The sequence below is a fragment of the Gavia stellata genome, chromosome 18, assembly GCF_030936135.1.
Source record: "Gavia stellata isolate bGavSte3 chromosome 18, bGavSte3.hap2, whole genome shotgun sequence".
Lineage (NCBI taxonomy): Eukaryota > Metazoa > Chordata > Aves > Gaviiformes > Gaviidae > Gavia > Gavia stellata.
In genome coordinates, this window is record NC_082611.1 from 12,778,548 (window position 1) to 12,801,999 (window position 23,452).

The following is a 23,452-nucleotide window of genomic DNA, read 5'->3' on the forward strand; positions in this document are numbered from 1 at the left end:
CCATCATGCGTTACTTTGGCAAGATGAACACTCCTGGGTAGAATTATATTTTTTGCTATGTCTAGAAACACAAGCAATATGAAGCCAGCCAGCCTTCCAGTGGAGATTCTTACCATAGGAATATGATGAAAGACAGGCTGAGATATCAGATCACAAAAGGAAACTGAGAATGTATTAATGAGTGTCATCAAAATGCCTTTTTATGTAGATGTCTCCACAGTCTGAAAAATTAAAACGCCAGGGCAAGAACACATTGAATTGATTAGACAGAAGAAATCATAGAGAAAAAGTTTCTCCACTGGGACAGGTAAATATTATGCGTTCCACACACAGGTCTGTCTTCATCAAGTCTTTATGATTTTATGGATGACGTTTCCAATCAAGCAGCTTTCAAGGAAAAAACATTCGTATTCCTAGAATTGTTCAATGCTTTGGCATCATTCTGTCATGAACGAATGTAGGAAAAATAGTCTTACTCACTCTTCGTGTTCTTTCCACATCTCCGCAGGGCAATCTTTTCACAAAATCAATACCAGTGAGTGGTGTCCCCGTTGGAGGTAACAAGATTGAGGCATCCATCATCAAATACTCTACATTCATGGGTTTAATCTATAAAAATATTTTAACACTGATTACTATACAGAACAATAAGCATTTGCACCTTTACTTTCAAATTAATGCATGGTTGCCTATTTTAAGAGGAAGGAATTGTTATAGAGTTCTGAGAATTTTTGATACGATCCGTTTTATTTTAAGGTCCTTACATGCAATCTCTATTTTATATTTGCGCATTGTTCCCTAACACACTGCTGAAGTTCCCATACTGGAAAAGCACAGGAAAAAAACCTCTGAAATATTACAGAAGAAAAGCTGTTTCATGAGTACCAAAACCCAAAGTCTGTCAGGTCTGATTTTAAGTTTTGACTCAAATTTGTAATTACTTCAATCACAAGAAAAAGTTCCCCATGTCTTTTTCTCTCCAAAAAGATCTCTCTAACCTTTAATATAATAACGCAGTAACTTTCACACTAGACAATTCCTTTCAATCTTGCCACTATCAGAGTCTTACATGATTGCTTATTTTCATGAATCAATGATGCCCGAAATATCTATCTTTCTGTACCTTTGGGCAATTTCATCCAAGTTCTATTATGTACACACACGCACTGGAGACATGAGCTTCTTTTTGCCAGAAAGCCAGCTGGAATGTCTAAAAGATAAAAGCCCTTCCCACAGCTTTTACGATATTCTGCATAGAATAAAAATGCAGTCATGTGGGCATTCCAAAATAGCCATCAGTAACTGGAAGCATTCCCGGCCACTTTGCCATGGTCAGATACCATAAAAGAAGCAGACTGAAACAAGGTCCAGAATTTTAACAGCGCAGTCTTGAACTGCTGTCTTGCACACATACAAACTCAAAAATAGTCTTTAGCCAATTATTCTGATCTCAGAACAATTAATTTTCAGTGTCTAAACCACTGGATTAACAAATTCAATTAATGTGTAGAAAGACACAGAAATCTACATAGACAACGAGAACAAATGAGAATGCAGAACTAAAATTTCTAACAAGTAAATAGTTACTGCAGATGCGATTCACATGAGCGTACACTGGTTTAAACAGCATTTTACATCATAAAGGTGAAGAATTTTAAAAAAGGAAACTCGTTGCTGAAAGCAAAAATATTAAGCACTACAGTGTTCAATTTACTTGCTCCTCTGAACTTGTTCTCATCTATCATTAATGAAGACACAACTTTTTCCTTTCTTTGTCATTCAGACAGAGGAAGTATACTTCTGCCTTCACAGAAGTTCTATACCATGTTATTTTCACAACTCATCTGACAAGACAACATCCATGTTACTTAGCACTTAAATCAGCCCGCCCAGCAAGTCATTTGCTAGCTAGGCAAACAAATACGCTTTAAGGAAAAGAAAGTTCAAGTTCTAGGGTGTAGCTCTGTCTTTTATGGTAAATGAAAAAAATGCAGTCTCAGAAATGTAGATACAACATAAAAGTACATATACTGAACTTGCAAAATAAAAATGATGCTAGTATCGGTGCCACTTCTCAAACTAAAAGTACAGCAATACTTAACTACTAAAAAAATTAAATGTTTCACTAAATAAGTCTATTATTTAGGCTGGTAAGATACGTGCAAGATGCTTCCCATATTAAAAGACTTATTGCAACACACCAACTGTAGATTGTGCTTTTTCAAAAAGACAGCTAGTGGCTGCTCATTAAATCCCTGTAACACTGTGGAAAAAACACTGTAATTGACTACCCAAAATATTCTTATCTGAATTGTAACCTAAGAATTGAAACAGATAATTAGTTTTAAAACATGTTTACAGATTAAATATGAACTGCCTGAAATTAAGCTTAGTAACCTGTTAAAACTTTCACAGCTGGTACTGTGGCACAGGCAGTACCTCTCCTAGATGAGACAAAGGCCCTGATATTTGCTCGCTAGAACCCTGTTCTCTACTGGTAAGTAAAGCTGCACCACATAAAACTGAAACCTTGCTGGGCTTCAGAAAGATATAGGAAGATTTTCACATTGTTTAAATAACTAGAAAAAAAAAATTAATCCAATGTCTCATTTCCAGGATAAAGTAATTTTTGTATACTTACTTTCAGAAAGTAATGGGCTTTTATTTAATAAAGAGCTGTGAAATTTCACATAAACAATTTATGTAAGAGTAGACACAACTCCTCAGAGACAAAAAAACCCACCCACATTTTGTTATTCTACTCCTGGAAGTAAAAAATACCAGCATACTCAGTAGTTATCGATAAGTACTTGTTCTTGCTCCTGTGCTGTATCTGGGTTTGAGCATTTGGCAGGGCAGAACTGGTGTCACTTACTGTCATACTCCGGTACTCATCTTCAAACATATCCAGAAAAATTTCTTCTCCCTTTCAAAAAAAGGGATATGGACATATCATGAATCCTTATGGCTGTGGAGCCCTGCTTGTTTGTTTTTGTTCGATTATGTACTGGGCATTCCTGTCCAGAACCTGGCAGCAGGGCTGCAGGGGCCTCTGTGAGGGGAGGCCAGCGCTGCCCCGTGCCGGACACAGCCGGTTCCAGCCAGCTCCAGCCGCCACCCGCAGCCCCGCTGCAGGACACAGCTGAGCCCTTCGGCAACGCTGAGGGCACCTCTGGGAAAACGTGTGTAAGAAAGGGAGAGATTCCTTCCCTGCAGCCCATGGAGAGGACCATGGTGGAGCACACACCCACATGCAGCATGTGGATACACCCTGAAGGAACTGCAGTCTGTGCAGGACCTACACTGAAGCAGATTTTTTTCCTGAAGGACTGCAGCCCGTGAAGAGAGGACCCACACTGGGGCAGGGGAAAAGTCTGAGGAGGAAGAAGCAGCAGAGATGAATGGTTATGGACTGACCCCGAACCCCCATTTCCCATCCACCCTGCACCACTCAGCAGGGGGGCAAGGTAGAAGAGTCAGGAATGAAGGAATGAAGTTGAACCAGGGAAAAGGGAGGGGTGGGGGGAACGTCTTGTTTTAATTTGTCTTTGTTTCTCACTGTCTAAATTTATTTTATTTAGCAATAAATTAATTTTCAGCAAGTTGGGTCTGTTTTGCCCATGATGGTAATTGGGAAGTGATCTCCCTGTCTTTATCTCAACCACAAGATTTTTTCATCTTATATTGTCCCTCCATCCTGTTGAGGAAGGGGAGTGAGAACGCGGCTGGGTGGACGTCTGGCACCCAGACAAGGTCAACCCACCACAAGTTACTTATTTTTTGTAAGCCACATTGAGAAAACACTCTTCAAGAGAATTCTAACAAAAATAGGAAGAGATTTTAGACACTTGAAATCTGTCATGGATTTCCTGCTCCTTATATAGAAGTTAACGCGTAGGTCTAAAAATTTTATTTCTCTCATTGTTTACAATGTAAAAAAAAAGCAAAAAGCTGCAGAGGTCTCCAATAAGAAAAAGATTACGTAGAATTTTAGATCATCATTTCAGATAAGACATAAAAAAAAGCAATGCCAAAAAGAAACACATTCCATATTAGGTGTCAATGATAAAATCCCAGAAACATTCTAACAGTGTGGCTGTGTTCCATGAAATACATAGCAGTTGCATCAAAAGCACGACTGCTAACTTGACCTCCAGTACAAACCCTGCGAGACTTCTAACAGCCTTTTTGTGACGTATGTCTGTGTGGTATGGGAAGGGCAGGAAAGGAGAGGAATCCTCCAATGAAACATTTCCTTCTCTACCACAAATACGAGTTCCCATCTGAAAAAAAGTGCTGCCTTGGGCACTACATAGAGACTGGGCTGTAGACTTGCTTCTAGTTCCACATTATGTAAAGGATTTTTTCTTACAGCATTTTGCATATATACCTTATAGAAACGACGAAGGAGATGAACACTTTCTTCCCTTGCACCCTAGGAAAGATAAAATAACTGTGCTTCAGGGAATAAATACATCATTTACTCAAAAGTCACATTTAAAAAAACCCAAAAACTCATACAGAAGAGACTGTCTATTAATATCCCGATACTCATAGCCTTCAGCCCAGAATTTGATAGAACACAGTTCTTGCACTTATGAAAATACAGCTTATGTGAGCATGTTAGTTTCAAAAGCACTTTTCTTTACATTGTTGAGATCGATGACATATAAATTTCAGAGAGAAAATTAAACATAGCCATGCTTGAGAAGTTAGAGTTTGAATAGCCAGGTAACAGCAAAGCTCAGAACAGAACATGGGGTATTGATTCTTTACATTCGCTGCACAGAGCCACTACTGGAAAGATGTTCTAGAAGCTCAGATTTCACATTTATGCTTATTGCAATCAGAAATTAAACAATTGTATTCAACTATGCTACAAGACTCAAAGACAAGTAATGCTGTGACTGGTAACTTGAAAGAAAACACTTACCTCAAGGCAAGCAAGGTGAACATCTTTTATGATGCTTCCATTTTTAGAAAACACAAGCTGCTTCAGCAACAGGCAGCCAAGTTCTAAAGTTGCCAAACGGATTTTTCCATCTATGAAAAGAAAATTTCAATATACAGGATAGTAGCAGTTTAAGCATTGCTCTTCTCATTACACAATCACTACGGTTGGAAAAGACCTGTAAGGTCATCAAGTCCAACCATCAACCAACACCACCATGCCCATTAAACCATGTCCCACAATGTCACGTCCACACATTCCTTGAACACCTCCAGGGACGGTGACTCCACCACTTCCCTGGGCAGCCTGTTCCAGTTTCTCACCACTCTCTCAGTAAAAAAATTTTTCCTAATATCCAGCCTGAACCTCCCCTGGTGCAACTTGAGGCCATTTCCTCTTGTCCTGTCACTCATCACTTGGGAGAAGAGACCAACACCCACCTCTCTGCAACCCCCTTTCAGGTAACTGTAGAGAGCGATAAGGTCTCCCCTCAGCCTCCTCTTCTCCAGGCTGAACAACCCCAGTTCCCTCAGCTGCTCCTCATAAGGCTTGTGCTCCAGATGTTCTTAAGTTACCCAATGTTCTTAAATGTTTCTACTCTTCTCTGCAACTGTGCTTCTCTGTCATACACACCCTATCTGACAATGCTGACAGCTATTACAAAAAAAAAGAACTGGAGAAGTAATTTAAAGCAGAAGACAATTTAGAGCAGAACCATGCAGTAAAAGAAGGCAATAAAGATTAATGCTATTAGAAAAGAAGCTGAAAACAATGCCATTATAAATCTGAAGCACAGGTTGAATTACACTAAAATTACAAAAGATTCACAGATGTTTAGCAAGATGAAAGGAAGTTTTGTATATAGCATACTAATAAGGCATAGCTTTTCCTTAAAAAAAGTCCAAAGGATTCAGATACAGCCTGGATGTGAGAATCTAGAGAAGTCAGAGTGAAAGAATGCATCGAGATTTTAAACTTATAGTTTCAGAAGGGTTTTAAAAAAAGATATTGGAAATGTGCAGTCGGAGCTCAGTGATCAATACTAAGACAATATGCCCAAGAGACAAACAGACATCTTAGCTTTTGACTCCAACTCCCATCTACTATTTTACAAGTTAGCACTACACTGCCAGAAACTAAAGATAGAGACAAAGGTCAGGGCCTCCAAAAAGAAGAGAAAAGATGATGTTCTACACAGCATTTAGCAAGTTGAATAAAAACCCACTATTTCCACCCCTCCCCAGAAGTGCTTTTGTTTAAATAAATGCATTTCTTCATCCTGCACTCTTCCCTTCTGCAGTATATACAAACTCTTTATATATAAACGTGCTTTTAATCTGTGACTGGCACATCAGCATAACAAGTTAATACTCTTTAGATCAGTCTTGTGAGTCAAACTTTAAGTATTAGATTTTATTCTGCAAACAATCAGGAATTTGATAGTGCGTCAGTTTCAGGGGAAAACCAGTTCTACTCATTTGAAGTTTTAAGAGGGGAAGTGCAGAAAGAAGAGCTGTGGCTTGAACAAAAATCATGTTTCCATAGAATAGGTCACTGAGCCCTGTATCCCCCATTTCACAAAAAAGTTGAAGTCAGGAAAAAAAAAAAACCCACGTTTTCTGCAAAACAGTTCAGTACTGAAAATACAATCTGCGATCAAAAAAAAAAAAAGGAAAATTTGTTATCACCTCTAGAGACAAAGGACTACTATAAGCAAAGGGAACCATATAGTTTTCAAGACTACTTCTCCACTGGAACTACTTTTACAAGCAAAGGTGCCACAGATCATATTTTCAGGATGAAATCCTACATTAAGCTGAAATCACTATACATGTCATCATTTTTTTTTATTCAAAAACACAGGAAGTAGGAATTAGGACAACACATCCCTGTATAGTTCTGCATATAAAACCAACTACTCAGCAGAAATCCAGAGTTTTTAGTCCCTCAACAACCAAGGAAAACCTGACAGTTGTCTTTCACAGACCATATCTACTTATTGTTCATTGAAGGACATGCTAAACAGATGCTTTCCCCTCAAAGACAAGAGGCTAGGTAGCTTTTTTTTTTTGTATCTTCAAAAATTTGAGCTTGGCAAGAAAACAAATATTGGAAAAGAGATACCTGGTTGTGCAGCATAATTCATTATCCTGATGAGCCCTTCTGCAAGTACATGATTATATGAATTTCTCTCTTCAGCATGTTGAGCCGGAAGTTGAATTCTCTCCAGCTTGACTGGGTCAATTCCTTTTGTGGGGGATGAAGGAAGAAAGGTAAATTAGAAAACAGGAGTATGCCTCAAGGTAATTATTTAATAGACCATAGCAGTTTTCTCAGAAGAATGTAATTAGCAATACAAAACTGGGCAAGTTAGTTTTGAATTTCTATTACAAGGAAAAGGAGGAACAACAGAAAGACTAAACATTTATGTATCACTGAAAAATCTCAGCCTTAAATGGAGCCTACTGGGTGAAGACGCTCAAATCCCAAAGTGGTTGGTTACATCCAAACCATTTTGCTGCATCTAGAATTCTCAGACTATTTGTTCATATCTAAATCAAGTCAAAGTCAAGGCATACATCTGAGGAGCATAAAGGCTAAAGGGGAAAAGATGAAAGTCTGATTTTAAATTTGACTTTGGTAGTAAGTGATCAGTTCATATCTGTTTTAAAAAAACCAGGAATTCTATTCTGTAACTAGGAGCCTCTTATTTAGTACCTTCCCCAATGCAAATCACAGATTATCACTGACTTGTTGTCTAAGGAAACTAAACCCATCTTTCTTCAACCTATTCCTCTAAAATAGCAAAGGTATTTCTCAGAATACACTGGTTACTGTAAGACCTCTTAGAACAAAACATACTTATGGAATGCTGAGGATCTCCCTATCCTTGTTCTAAAGAATGGTAATAAACAACCCCGTAAAACAGAAGATGACTGTATGGCGGTTTATAGTTTCTTCCAACCCTGAACTTCTAGTCAACTCTATATAACAACGCCATTTGTGACATCTGACTTATTTCTTCACTAAGCATATGTAATTGGAACAATTAATGAAGGTCTGTCTGAAGATTAACGACAGTGATACAGACTGTCATGATGAGACTGAAGAAAGGGGTGGGGGGGAAGGAAGCGTTTAAGGAACCAGGGATATCAGAGTATTAGTGTTCACAACAATCTAACAGTTTAGTTAAGAGCTACAGTTTTCTTTCTGGAAAGGAAAGCTGCTTATCAGTAACATTTCTTAGAGAATATTTGTTTGCAGATTAAGGTCTCACAGAATGACACAGTCATTAACCAGCAGAAAACCATTAAGACGACTAAGAAAACACGGGGGAGGAATGAGGCAGGACCACGCAGGTGTTCAAAGTGGCCAAATTGAAATCACACTGAAAGAATTCATACTCAGCATCTTTCATTTGGTTGTCTGCCTACCAAGGATGCTGAGTTCTGCATCTTGAAATACAGTACATGCTCTAGCAACATATACGAAGGGCTCCTTCTGGGATTAAAGATCTCCCAGATACTATTTGCAACAAAAATATTTAACTGCATATGTGTACCTCTTGGGATTCTTTCTTCCTGTTCACACAGATATTTCTTGCTGGTGAAAAACAAGCACATTTTCTTGAAACTTGTTCAAGAACATGGTGCAAAATGCAGCCTTGGTATCCAAATGGAAGGAGTCACAATCAAAAGCCTCAATAGGGCATCTACGTTTAGTGACAGAGACTGAAAAGGCTGCTCCCTTAGAAGCCAAAGTTCTTGGTTAAGCTAGGGCAATTCAGATTTTTTTTTAAAATGTGTTCTGTTGTAGCCTTCTCCACAGTGCCAGAATGAGTAGGATAGGAGGGAAATTCAAACTGACCAGCTAGAGAATCAGAAACATATCTGAAACAGCCAATATCCTGAAATAGAAAAATGCAACTCATTTTCCTGTGGTGTAGAGAGGAAAAGCTTGTGTTGTATTCAGTCACAAGAAATCATCCTAAATTTCCAATTCATTACCTGTTTCTTTGAATTGATTCAAGTGCTCAGTAGAGCATTTACCATCTCTGTCAGATAGACAGTAAATAGATAATCAGATCCTAAACACATAACTCCTAGAGATTTATTACTTCCTCAAACTGGGGAAACAACTTGGCCTCTCCATGTTTGGAGAGAGACCTTCATGCCCTTTTGCAAAAGAAAAGGATTATCGACCCATACCTTGAGAAAGTCTGTAAGCAGACAGATCTCTTGCATTATACTGAATTCAGTATAAACATTGGCTCCAGCTCAATCCTGAGGCACCTTCCGTGACTGATACTGAATTTGGTGTAGAAAGGAGCAGCTATACAGCTGCTGAGCTTTTAAAGAACATTCCACTCTTGCATCAAACAGGGGCACTAAATAAGATGCTTGATAAAACCCCTGCTCTTCAAGACACAGAGGCACTTGATTCCATGGCCCCCAAGGCTGAAAGCAGTCCATTACATGGCACAAGAGGAGTGGGTTAGTGAAATTGGATGTCATTATCTGTCTAGCACCTAAGATCTAGGGTCAAGAACAGGGGGAGAAAGGAAAATACCTTACAAAGAACGACAGGCTAATGTAAACTGTTGACAAGGAAAGCCAATGAGTATAGCCTAAAGAATTTTTCATTTAGAGAGGAAGGCTGACCACCGAAGAATGAAGTGTAGATTTTGACCTCTTAAATGCATAAAAGGTATCTCCAGTTTTACGGCCAGGATACTTTTAGTCTCTTAAAATGTAGGTATTTCACTGCCTGTTGTATTTCTCTTGGTAACACTGGATATTGGGTGAAAAATAAACAGTGCAGAGATTGCTGAAACTAAGCAGCAAGAGGCTGCATCTGCTGTACTCCTCACTGTTTACAGCAATACTATAGGTGTAAGCAAATCATCTTTGAAACAAGGGAGGATCTCTGACCTGTTTTCTGGGAACAGGATAGTGAAGAATAACTAATTACACTGAAAGCAAATACAGTGGGCTGAAGGACTATGGTCTTAAATAGAAGAATTCTTAAGAAATACAACCCTAGAGTGCAGGCTTACTCTTTTACAATGATGTTGAAAGACTTCCGGGACTCTCTGAAGCTGCAACAGTTACAACTAATGATTTTGGCTATTCGCAGCTTCAACTAACGAATTTTAAGAAAAGAGAATCCATCTCTGACATCAGGGTTTTCTAGCACAGTGATGTTCAAAGGTCCCTCGGGGAAAGACACTTTCTGGAAGAAGTATACTGGTTGCAGGGGTGGGGTGGGAAATCAGAGATGCAAGTCAGAGAGGGCTAAAGCATGGCAAGGCTGTGATGCTATCTTTGGTGATATTAGTTACATTATTGTTTCTTGTCATAAGAGACTGTGAAAGCCCTGAAATTGTCTGCAAATTATAATGTCAGAGAAGCATTCCTTCATTCCTGGAAAAAGATAAAGCCATCAAGAGGACAGAGCAGAACAGGAGGGGCTCTGCTTAGCTAGTTCCCTCAAGACTCATTTCCACTCTACTGGTCCATTAGAGGTACCTTGAAGCTAGAACAGAATCCTTACTTTTAAGCATGCCATCACACCTGATGCTCTTTTGCTCAGTTTACTGTAGCAGTTGATTCATTTAAATTACTAGTAGGTTATAGAAACTATCCTCATAAGCAGAAAATAACTTAAATTCAGCTCTCGATTCCTGAAACACGAATGAGATGTTTACATTATTGCTCCATAAGGAATCTATTTAAAATGCACACGAAGACAAACGGCAAAAAGCTAACCATAATCATCCCTTAGAAAAGGTTACATATTCTTATATTGTCTGATTTATAATGAAGTACACATTTAACATAGTTTTGCTAGTTTATATAATAGTCCAGGCTCCTTGGGAGACTTGCAAGATGTATTATGGCATAGAACACTGACAACTATAACAAGCTTCCCATCAATTATGGCACAATGGATGAGAAGGCTGTTGGGAAATTGAATAGTATAAAAAGAATTACTGAAGGACTATCAAAGCTGATAGAAATAGGCAATATATGGCTTCCATAATCACATCTGATTCTCAGGCCTTGTGCATTATCTATATGTTTAAAGTATACCAAGATTTAATTTTAACATATGGGGACAAGTTTTACAACATTTTATGCTTGGCTTACATGTAGCAATCACAGTACACGCAAGGTGGGAAAGAATTGGATCCCATATATATGTAGATTGAATATAATGGGCTTCAACTGAAATTAAGAGATTAAAATGAAACACAATAATCCTTTTCCAATTCCAAGAAACCTATGGAAGAAAAGTTATCTGATGTTCACAAAGCTTTCTACCAAATCGTTCTTAAAAAGGTGATCCTTAGCAACTGTTTTTACTTACAGCATACTTATTTCTGCCTCCCCCATGTAAAGAATTTCCCACCATTTAAGTCATACATAAACATAAGTTACAAACAGATCGCGCCTGTCTAAAACCATGTGTCTCCTTTAGTTTTTGCTGGAAAAAGCAAGAATTCCTTACCTTTGTTGTGTGACATTGCATATAGAAGACAGAGCACAAAGAGGGCATAGTAATCATCTTCAGCACAGTCCAGTGCATTATAGACCATATCAAGAAAAGGCCTGTGGAAAGGAGTAATTTTAAAATGGTTAAGAAGAAAAAGACCATATCTACAGAAAAATGAGTAACTACCTTGTTCTACATGTAGCTAATGGAAGAGGCAAATTCCCAGTAATGCACATTTTCAGGCATTAAACAAAAATTAACCTTTTTAAGAGTACTCAGATTATAGCCATTCTGACATTAATTTTTATGTTTTAATGGGATTTGTTACACAATACTTTCCCCAAGAACTGATTGTTCACACAGTTACTGGGTTGTTTATAGCACGTTTTGGATGTATGCGGAAGTGTTGTACAGTTTGTTTTAAGTGTATACATAAGTAACTTCAAGGAGCTGCTATCACTGTTGCATAAACAAAGAAGACTACCTTAAAACTCATTTACAAAATGGAGTTGAAAAGTCTTTACTACTACAAGAAAGCAGTTTTCACCAACAGTTTGGAGGGAGGTAGGTTATTCTGAAACAATCAGTCAAAAACTTTACCATCAAACAGTTACAGGAAAGAAAAATGAACAAGGAGGGAACATATAAATGGAAAAAAAGAAAACTTCAGACTGCAGATGAGCTTTGTTTTCCTATGACACATATACAGGAAGCTACAAACAGTGCCAAGTTCAGCCTTCACCCATACCCTGAAGAGACCAGCAGAGTCCATTTAACCCAAAAGCCATTTGGACAGATCAGATATGGCTGAGGTTCAGCTAATATTAGCACAAGCCTGATGGCAAAGCAACTTGGCTTCTTGTATTAAGCTGGCTTGTGTCCGATCAGTTCAGAGCAAAAGTAGAAATTAAATCCATTTTCACAGGTGGCCCAGACAGACAAAAAAAAAATAATCAGGGAAGTGTCAGAGTCATCAGAAGAAGAGTTGAGAACCTTGATTAAAAAGAGATAATTCCTACCTCTCCAAGTATTTTTTTTAACAGTGAAAGGAAAACAAATCCTTACATTACCTAAATTGCATAAAATACATTAAAATAACATCCAAAGTCATAAAAACAAATACATTTTCCTATCTGCAGACCTAGGAGACAAGAAGCATCCACTACAAACTCATCGTTGTGGTTAGCTATGGGTCAGAAGGGCTATCAAATATCAGAACACAACATACTTCTACAGCTATTCCAGACCTGTGGCACCCTCATGGTCACACTTAACGTATCCCAGTAAGCCACTCAACCGAAGTCATAACGATGTACTTAACACTTCCCATCAGCTCCACGCACATTTCAACAAGATGCTCTCTTTTACTAAAACAAGGCTATCACAAGAGTAACAGAACACACTGGTCCGCTGCTCAGTTCATGACATTGCAGTCATATGTTTGTGCATTTCTGAAGCTGTATTACAAGCATCCTCTACAGTATACTTAAATGCCACTGAGTTATGATCCCTCTTTGCTCAAGTTCAACACTGCTGTATAGACCTAAGCCAAATTTCCCACACAATGTTCCTATTGTAGATCTCAAAAGAAGATAACTATTCAAGCAAAACCAGCCTAAAGAATCAGCAATGTTGAAAACAAACCAAGAGTGCCTTCAGCCTTCCTAAGCATTAAATAAGCCCTACAAGCCTCATGGCATCCTGAAACGGGGTGCTTTACGTATAGCAAAGGGAGTTCAGCTTCAAGGTCTAAAGAAGAGAGGGGACCAAGATATCCAGGTTCAAGATTATTAAAATACATAAGAGTCCTGAAATGCAGACATTTGTCAAATGCATTGGCATCTCACATACAAGTACTTTGCACTTTTCAAGACCTGAGCATCCTAGCTGCTTTAGTATTCAATGTCGTCATCGCCAATTTCTTTCTAAAAGCCATTTGGCACATATTTTAGTCAAAATATCAATAATTAGAACAATGTATTTCAAAGCCAGTTCAAGTCAAGGTTCAATTTTACTTTTACAAAGAAATTAAATGTTATCTTTATTAAGGAATGTAATCTAAGCTACATCAAAGCTGTAATGGAGACAGAACGGAATTCTGGGAATACCAGGCAGCATTTCCCAAGTTTAAAAATAAATTTGAAATCCTATTAAACATGTGCATTTCCCCAAGGGACACATTTGCAATTACTTTTGTGTCAGAGATAGCACGTTCAGTTTCTTTTCTTTAGCATTCTAATAACAAGAATGCAAAATTCTTACTGAGAAAGTGTTTTTTGGGTATTTAATATATCCAAACTTAGATTTTGAAGTCAGGACAATTTCTGCTCCCAGAAACACTTAATAACTGCATTTCCAAAAGAAGTTTTCGATAGCCCAAGGATATACTAATGGACCTTGGAAACTGTACACAGGTTAGTAGGGTTTATTCATAACTACTACTACTACTAAAATTCTGCAAAATTCAGCCCTGAACTGAGGACTTTTCCTTGTTTTTTTCCCTATAGGTGTATACAAAATTGAAAGATGTGACCATAAATATCATTAAGAAAACTTCTTCTGGCTTAATTTAGACGTTTAGAAAATTCTGGAATGAAAACATTTATATTCTGGTTTTCTAGACTTAATATTCTGTAACTTAACCTTACCAACTTAAAGCATCACAACTGCCATAAAGGAAAGCACAAACTTTACAAAGGAACAGGACCATTTCTGAAATTGATCAGTAGAGAGGCCATACCCCATTTTTCTGTTGCCTCACTTATTTGTGATGCACAAGAACACCTGTAATTTTAATTGGAGGCAGATTTGAAACATCCCTTAAGAGAAGTGAGAGAGTTAATGGGAGGGCAAGTAAGGAAGCAATCCAGCAAAATATATTACAGTTCCTTTATACCTGTTCCAGTTTGTTATCTCATTCCCAGAGGCAGCTGCACTCTTTTCTTCATCTGTTGTATTCTGTTCTGTCACAGTAGAGACAGACAATTCTGACAGTTTACATCTCTCCATGATTACCATCTCTATTTCTAAAACAAAAAAAAACAAACAAAAAACAAAAAAACACCCACCACCAAAATTTGATATTTTTAACAAACAGTTATTGCAAGCTCTTTTGTATTTTCCGTTTTGCATTGAAAAGTGACTGATGAAACTATATGGAAGAAGTATAACCATAACCTCAGAAAGGTTAATGAATGAATAGATGTAGGCAAATTTGCCTCCCAATAAAATAGTTTGCTTACATTTCTTTAAGGAATTTAACTGCTATAGGAAAACGATACATATAGATAGTATATGTAAAGAAAATATACAGATTGTTTTGGCAAATAAACAAGCAAGAGTAAGCCCCTCCCCTCCAAATCACAGGAAGAAAGAAACATAGAACATCTTTCTGGAAAAAAAAATTAGTGAAAATGCTGGTGAGATGGGGGCATAGGTGGATATCAAGTTTCATAGAGGGTATAAATAAGTCTCTACAATTACACCAAACAGGATACCTGGTCCGGAGTGCTTCATACCTATTGTCTTTAAGTAGAAGTATTAGGACCAAATCTAGCTTTTGCTTAAGAATTTGAACAAAAATGACTACTAAATGCACCAGTTTAAACAGAAGATCATGTCATATTTTCTTCAAACCCTGGTAGACAATACATCATCAGTTATATGACACCATTTAAGAAAAGCCTTCTCAGACTGTTTACCTAAATCAAAATGCAACTATGTCTGGAGAGGGCTGTCAAAGCATAAAGGTCTTGTTTTCAATTGCTTGCAGGCAATTCTGCCACATTTTTCTCAATTTATGTCTTAAGTAAAGACTAGTTTCTGATGCACATCCTTCTAATAGTTACTAACTAGTAAAATAAACAGTTAAGAAATGCTGTAAGACCACTCATCCTATAAAACCAATTCTTAAGGTTAACATTATGTCAAAAATCCTGAAACTGTGCAATTAAAAAATTTAAAAAAGTTAAAGATGTTTTGTTCAATTTTTAACTATTTAATATCATCTTCTAGCATGTACTGTCACTTTTAGCACATTTGTTAAATTTTATCATTGAAACACGCATAAAATACTCCCAACCATCTTACAAAGGTAAAGTGGCTATACCATTTGCCTTACCACAGAAGGAAAAGTTACAAAGTTGTGAAGTCTACTTATAAAGTGCCCCATAATCACGTACACCTAGGCACAAGGCACACATTTGTGATAAAGGCCAAAGACTACAGGAAGATATGAAAACACTTTCATAGTTTTTAATCAAATTAGAAGTCCATGTTCTGACATAATGATTTAAGATGAGAAAAAATACAGACAAAGACTGAAACAAATTTAATAGTCCCACATTTACCTAGTGCAACAAGAGAACAAGTCACATAACAGACCACAACTAGGTCCACACAGTAAATTAAAGTATCCAAATTGTAAGCATAATTTTTATTTGCTGGTATACTCACCTTCATTTTCACTACTTGTTCTGATGCCCTTTGAACTCGCTTCTGTACCTTTAGTTTTATCTAGGTCATCTTGGTTATCTTCAGATCCTCTCTCCTCTTCATCTTCTTCACCAACATTTTTATAGTTGGGTCTTTTCTGCACCCTCTTCTTCCCCTTCTGTTTGTTAATTTCAAGAGACCTCTCAAGTGTTTCTGTTGGTTTTATGAAACATCTGATACTTGACTTTGCCTGTAAATTTGAAGAGTTTACACTCAGTTACAGAAAGACATTTTTAACTCTAATTGATAAAGAAACTTCAGTTCATATAAAAGAATGTAAATTAGCATACCACTTACAAATCTCAAATCCATTTTAAAATACAAGAAAAAAAAGACCTCAAGTTGTATCAAATCATCAGCAGAACAATTATCTCCAAAGTAACATATCCTAAAGATCTATGATTAAAAGGTATGCCATCTTGAGAGAAGATATTGAACTACCTATTTAATCAATAGAAGTTTATTAATATTTTTTCCCTTCTTTGAACTTTCTTAAGAGATGAGACAGCTAGTACATACAAAATTAAGACACCTTTTGTAAAAAAGATAAAAGCAGCAAAATCCAAAGTGTGAGTTGACAGGAATGTATTAATATGAAATACACTCTTTAAATGTCTTTGACAGTGGCAACGACAAAAAACAATGCTCTATGCCGCAAGCTTTTTTTGAATCTTAAGCTTCCCTCAACATCATACTAGTCTTTGTATCAACCAGGAACAAATGGCACTGACATCAACCTTTTTTGGGCCTCCAGACATAGACTTACCAAGTCCGGAAAACCAAAACCACTTCATTTGTTAGACTTTAATATACTTGTGTTCTACCCAAAGATACCAGTTGTTTGTCTTTCAAGTCAAAACACTGGGTTTGGACAAGAAGGCAAAGAGTATTCAATCAATATCTGATTTTCCTGATTATTAATTTATAAAGCAAGAAAATGAATTTCAATGACAAATTTCTCCCAGAGGAAATAAGTATTCCCAAGAGTCTGTGCCATCCTAAGAACAGAGAACAATGTATTCTTCCAGAAAGACACAAGACGCTACAAGTTCTGCAACTAGCAGGACCAACAAAATTTGTTTTCCTACAATTTTGCAGATTGTTTCTGAGCTGTGATGCTTTGAGCTCCCTTCTCACTTGTTAGGCCTGCCAGCTGGATTACCAGAGTACATGCTCTCTCTCACCCAGAGCTACAAACATTGATCAGCCAAACCTCTCTGTTACTGAGAAGTGAAACGCATAATTTGGGGGCTTCCTGCCAGCACAGGTTTATGCTGAACAAGACTGCTACAGGAACTTCATTACCTTTCAGACCTCAATTACATTTAGGGTTAAAAATTTAAGGGCAAGCAAGAGAAAAGAAGTAAGACTAGAGTAAATACAAAACTGATTCTATTCCTTGCCTTAGGTGACTCAAGTACAATAAGCATCGAAGATGAGTGCATCAAAGAGACCTCAGAGAAAAAGTTTGGAAAAATCCCTCTCCATTTAATAAAGAACACCTATATGTATAAAATAAAGAACACCTATATGTATAAAAAATAAGATATTAGGAAAAGATCTGGAAAGAAGCTTCTCTGAATCTTCTGACTTTTTAAAGAAGGTTTTATAGAAATCTTGCAAAAGTCACCTTACACTTGGCACTGAAACAAACCATATGGTAGGAGGAATCTTTCACAATACCAAAAAAACCCACAATGTGAAATTTACCACACTTATGTCCCCCAGTAACCTCTCTGATATATTTTTAGTTTGATCAAACTGCAACATAGGAAGGGTATAAAACAACCAGAGTTACAACCAGATTACCTTTTATTGATGACTTCTGGTCAGAAAAGTGCTAAGAAAAAGGGAAGAACCCATTAAGTCCTATTCTTCAGGGAAAAAAAAAAAGCAAAGTAGCATGCAAGTTGCATAATGCATTTTCCCCTTCCTGCATTCACTTCTTACAATTGCTTCCTAGAATCCTGTAGCTACTTTTTTTATGAAGAACGCATGTACTTACATCCTTGCATTTCTAATATGCCATTATCCATATAAGCAGAATAACAGAAGAGACCAGTAGACAGCTCATAAGCACTGAACCATGGTCTGGTCCATCTCAAGAAAGAATGCTGAGAAAAAGTCAACATATATATTCTGTTCTGCTAAATGTAACAAGGCTATATATTTAAAACATTCTAAAATCAGACTTAAAATTAATTTACATAGTACATGGTTTATCTAATTGATTATACGATTTGAGATACTGCTATTTTATACTTTTAGAATGTCTTTCAAGCATATTTTCAATTATGGTTTTTCTTTTGCAATGCGTGCTGGTAAAGTAAGGCAGTAGCAGTAACAACTTTTATAGGAAAGAGAAAGTAGGTTAAACAAGAAACCATGGAACATGAAATAGGTAGAATCGGCCCACATCCGAATTATGCAGGAAAACAGATCTCACAGGAAATAAGGTAAACCTTAGTGTGATGACTGCTAAGAAGTTTAAATACATTCTGTCGGCTACACACATTCAACTTTTATCATGAGATAAGAGTTAGTAGTTCTTCTGATGCCACCTGAAAACAGAAATACAGGGAAAAATATGGAAAGAAAAGTGTATTTGCTATACTTTGAGGTGGAGAACCTGTTCAATGGAGGTTGGGCAATCATTACTACCCTATGATGTTCAGCAGATCAACATGGGTGGGTTATTGCCAATTCATAAGGTATCAGCAGTTAGATCTGCTGGTGATTTCCTCCACAAATTGATTTCCAGTAAAAAGTACCATTTGTTCCTGTTGTGACAACTACCATTGCTCTTTTGTCCTAAATAACTCTGGATATGTTGCATTTATACACAGCAACCGCAACCCTTCTCAGCTTTTATTTTTGTTAAGTATTCTTTACTCATTTAGTCTCCTATCATGAGCCCACATGACCCTGCTTCTGGTCATCTCAGTCCATATTCTGTACACCCCATTCCACTTTCACTTACCTTATTTGGAATACGAATATAAACATGAGGTTCTATTTAACTTGGGTTTTAGAAACTACATGTTAGAAACTAACAGTTACACTTCAATTTAAATATATCAAGACATCTCAGTTGCAAGAGATGAGAAGTGTTAGGTACAGAGCAGGGGTTTAAAAGTAACTGGGGCTCACCGTAACAAAGAGATATCCCCAAAATAACAAGCTTAGGAGAGTATCAGAGTGATTACAATGGGAAATTATAACAGAAAGGAAGTAGTAAAAGATAAATTTGTGTCTGACTTAAGAACAAACACAATTCTAAACTCAGTCAAAAAATAAATTAAAAAACGTGCTCATCACTTTTCTCTACTAATGCCAGAAAAAACAATTCTAAAGTGCCTTCTGAAACAGCTTCCATATTCAGTTGGGGTTTGTCATTTCTTTGCAACTGAATACACCACAGTAATAACTGCAATGCTCAAAAATCAACTTTCTGCTCTAAGAAGTCCTATCACAGAGCAACAAGAAACTGCTTCACCTTTACTTAAATTGTCTATGCCTCCATATCCAGAGCTGACTTTAGCCTCACTGCGTCAAGTTGTATATCAGTAGAAAACCCATGCAATATATGCAGTAGTTGTTCATACTTATCAACTGAGAGCAGCGCACTTGATAGCTCCCCTCATTGGAAGTAGGGCATGGAGCTCTTCTGCTGAAGATTACTCCCTGCTCTTCCTGCAAATAACCAACCTCCACCAATAGGCTTTCTGACAGTAAAGGTTTTCCCCTCCAAGGTTTCATGGAAGAATAATGCTGAATTTACTAAAAACTTCAGTTTCTCACATGGAAGATCCTTCCTCGTCCACCAAAAGTGCCACCACTCTGCTCTCACTGTAACAAAGCTCCACTTCTAGCAGTTTCGCTAAGCGTCTATCCTAGAAAGACAATACCCCTCCTATTTACTACCTGTTCAGGTATGACAGAACTCTCAGTTCACATGCCATGAGGACACATCTTTAAGACCAATAAGAAGCAGCAACCTAAATAGTATTACAAACATAAGAGAACAGATGAACAGAAGTTTATAGGAAACCCCAACTATTCCTAACATTACTGCAAGCACACATACGCTACAGACATTTTGTAACTTTGTACAGTAACTATGACAGGAAAAGAAAATCTCACTTCTGCAACAACTGGTGCCGCACCCTCTCGCCACAAATTTCCTAGTAACAAAGCTGCTTCTGCACAAGTAACACACGACATTCAGTACGCAGCTAGCAGAAGGTCAGACACTTGCTAACGCAAGTAAGAGATTGCTTTATCTTAAAGCATTCAGTCAGCTCTACCATTCCACTATAGTTTTTTCTAAAAAAGATTAGATTCTAAATATCAAGGTCAACAGCACAAAATACCAAAACCCAAAAGCTACTGGCTAAGATCAGCCCACACAGCTTCCACTGCACAGTAGGAAGAAATTTGGAAAAGTTGACTTGTATCATGGAGGAGTTGAAGCATATCTCCCCCTTGAAACTCTCAGAGCTATAGCCAGTGCTGGGAAAGAACGTACATAAGAACCAATCTACTGCTTGTTATAAATTAAACATTCGGTCAGTAACTCTTTGCTGACCACTCAGACATTAGGGGGAGATGTTTAATCTTTGGGAAAAACTACAGTCAGAAGCCTCTTAACTAAATTAAGGACATACCCCCTTCTTATTACCATCCCCAAATAGGCCTTTAAAAAGTAACAAGCAAGCATTTTGCAAACTGTGAAACCCACAACAAAAGGGAAAAAATCATAAACATGACACACTTAGAAAAACACTAACAGCAGCATCGAGCAACATCTACACAGGATTAAATCGGAAGGTACATGGGCAATTACAAAGGGATAACACTCCCATGTATTTGTGGCTGGTCTATATTCTCTTATGCACACTGATGCACACTTTCAGAGATGATCAGTTTCACTGCTAAAACATTGGGAATATTCAGACAAAAATCTTTATTTCCTTCTATATCCAAAGGATTTACCATAAGGCCAGGTGTTTCTTCTAAGTCTCTCATTTCTACTGCAAGTTGCGTAAGGAAATAATTTCACAGGAAGTTGTGATGACTCATTTCTATTTCACTACCAAAGAGCTGATAACAAAATCTGAACACAGAAGACTGGATTACAAAAGCATCCCATCAAAATGATGGAAGCCTTTGCAGTGTCTGATCCGCGCAGAAGCAACTAAGTATTCTAATTTGTGTCCTATACAACCTTATACCACTACCTGAAATATATATGCATACACAAAAATATTATAACTTTGACAAGAACATAATACTGTAAGTTGCACAGAGCATTCTTCTGCTATCATATCCAACAACAAAAGGTGAAATCTCCTATTGCGGCTCTTCTCTCATAAACACAATCACCTTTGCTTACCAGTTTCCAGACACCTGATTTTGTTATTCAAATATTTTGTTTACCTCTAAAAAAAAAAATTAAAGATTAGTCGGCCACTTACTGAGTTTTTCTGTATATCTTGCTCAACTTTAGAAGAAAACACCGAAAGGTCACCATTGAGTATAACCTCAGCCAATGAGTTCACCAAAGGGGCATAATGTATAATTAGAAAAACCTATTAAAAGAAGGGTGGAAAGAAGTATCAGACATACAGTACAGAACACATACAGTTTCAGTCACTGAACATACTTCTTTGTCCTTGTTAAACTGGTATCTTAAATTTACACATACAGCAAAGCACAAATGGTAACACTGATGGTTCATGAAATCTACTTCAAAACACAGGCGACCATAATCCTCTCTAGAGGTATTTGACCTTTCTCTACATTTTAAGCTACCTACTTTTAATAATTCTTCATACTCTTCCCTCCTTCTGAGAAACATAAATTCTGTCTCCTCATCAGCTTTGAGATGCAAGTTGTGTGATATTCTAGCAAGGAACCCAAATTAAAACTGCTCCAGAAAATGTCTGTTTTGGGAAACTACACAAACTGATTATGGTACACAGCAGCCACTGACCTTCTTGCATGCCAGCAACTGGCAGGACTCCAGCAAGTTCTGTGTTGTGCACAATTACTTTGCAGTGATTCACGAGTGAATGTCATGTGATAGGCTAAACTGGATCAGAAGCAGCTTTTCTGGCTATCAAATCGCAACGTCTAGCTACAAAGCAGCTACATAACACAGGAATAAGGGCCATACTGCCTACAACATTAAAGCACTTATCCAGAAGTGATTGGGTACTTTAACAGAATTCTCTGTTTACGCTAACCACTCTGTTTTGAGGCAAGGCTTACAAGGCTGGACCAGCAAACAAATGGCTTCTAAATAGAAGTGGCTCAGGTCCAGCCGCAATAGCCTTATGTCTGCTCATATCTATCCTCTTCACAGGAATATCAAAGCTGGATCCCTAAACTGTGGTTCTAGCTGAAAAATCCCCAAATAATTTCTAAATCAGTAAACCTAATCATTGTTTGGACAATATTTAGCTAAACATGATCTCCGCAGGTTTTCTGATTAAAGTCAGAACCATTCCAGACCTTCAACAGTGAAGTGATTATTAGCATGTGGTGGTGACTTACGTAGAACATTGGGAAGTCGCTTCCCAAATACTTTGAACAACCTCACAAATCACTCAAGCTTCTTCTAATTCAGAAAGTGTAGCTTGACTACACACAGGCATGTTTTGGTATAAGCACGTTACACGTTCACTTTGTGAACAGTGGATGCTAGCACAGGTCTCTCAAGCACTTGTCTCTAATTTATGAGTAATGCTTAAAGCATACATCTGGTGTCAATAACAAACAGTTAAGAAGATACTCAGTGTACACTTTTTCAAATCCCACTCCATCAAAGACAGACTCTACGTTAAAAAGAAGTGGAAAAAGATGCACTTCTGCCAGTTACAGAAAAAGTAGCTTGATTCTCTACATCACATCCCATTCCAATACACAAAATTTGTTCCCAATTCTTTATGGTTAGGAAAAAAGTTCCATTTACTTTATTGAAAACAATAAAGATCATAGATGCAAATCTTGAAGTGATACCTACCCAATACTTCCACTGAGGTTCCACAAAGACATTACACAAGGTCAACATATACAACCCTATGACGCAAATCCCTTTAGTTACAAGAAGCTGTTGCTCCCAAGGTTTTATCTGTGGTAAATAACTCCCACACCATCATAATTTATTAGGTTTAAATGAAATCAAATTATATTATCCTGAAAATTCACATTTTTCAAAAAAGTTCTTAAAAAAAAAGATGATGAAATTATGGGCCAGACCATAATAAAATGACTAATGTAAAATCTTAAGTTCAAAGAAAAAGAAAATATAAATTCTATGAATACAAGTAAAAACTATTTTCAGAGAATGTAATTTAAGAAAACTAGTCTCATATCAATGCACTGAAAACTACAGGGAGAAAAAGATTATTTTTCTCTATAATAAAAAAAAAAATCCACTGTAAAATTATCTTCATTTGAAAATAAGTTCCAGAAAGAAAAGGAGGTGGGATTGGTAAGAATAAGAAA

The 23,452-nt window shown here is 37.2% G+C and overlaps 1 protein-coding gene across 3 annotated transcripts in view; it reads right to left on the minus strand.

Annotated features, from left to right (window-relative positions):
- CLEC16A (C-type lectin domain containing 16A) overlaps positions 1–23,452 on the minus strand; it is an 81,976-nt gene that overhangs the window by 42,745 nt on the left and 15,779 nt on the right. For 2 of the 3 annotated variants that reach the window (XM_059826370.1, XM_059826371.1), the window contains 9 exons: positions 21,418–21,531; positions 15,902–16,130; positions 14,343–14,472; positions 11,462–11,562; positions 7,076–7,198; positions 4,934–5,043; positions 4,391–4,435; positions 2,876–2,926; positions 481–609 (listed from right to left, as the gene is read on the minus strand). In XM_059826370.1, coding sequence (XP_059682353.1) covers positions 481–609; positions 2,876–2,926; positions 4,391–4,435; positions 4,934–5,043; positions 7,076–7,198; positions 11,462–11,562; positions 14,343–14,472; positions 15,902–16,130; positions 21,418–21,531 — 1,032 coding nt within the window. The remainder of the gene's footprint in view (positions 1–480; positions 610–2,875; positions 2,927–4,390; positions 4,436–4,933; positions 5,044–7,075; positions 7,199–11,461; positions 11,563–14,342; positions 14,473–15,901; positions 16,131–21,417; positions 21,532–23,452) is intronic. The other variant, XM_059826372.1, reaches the window with a different exon arrangement.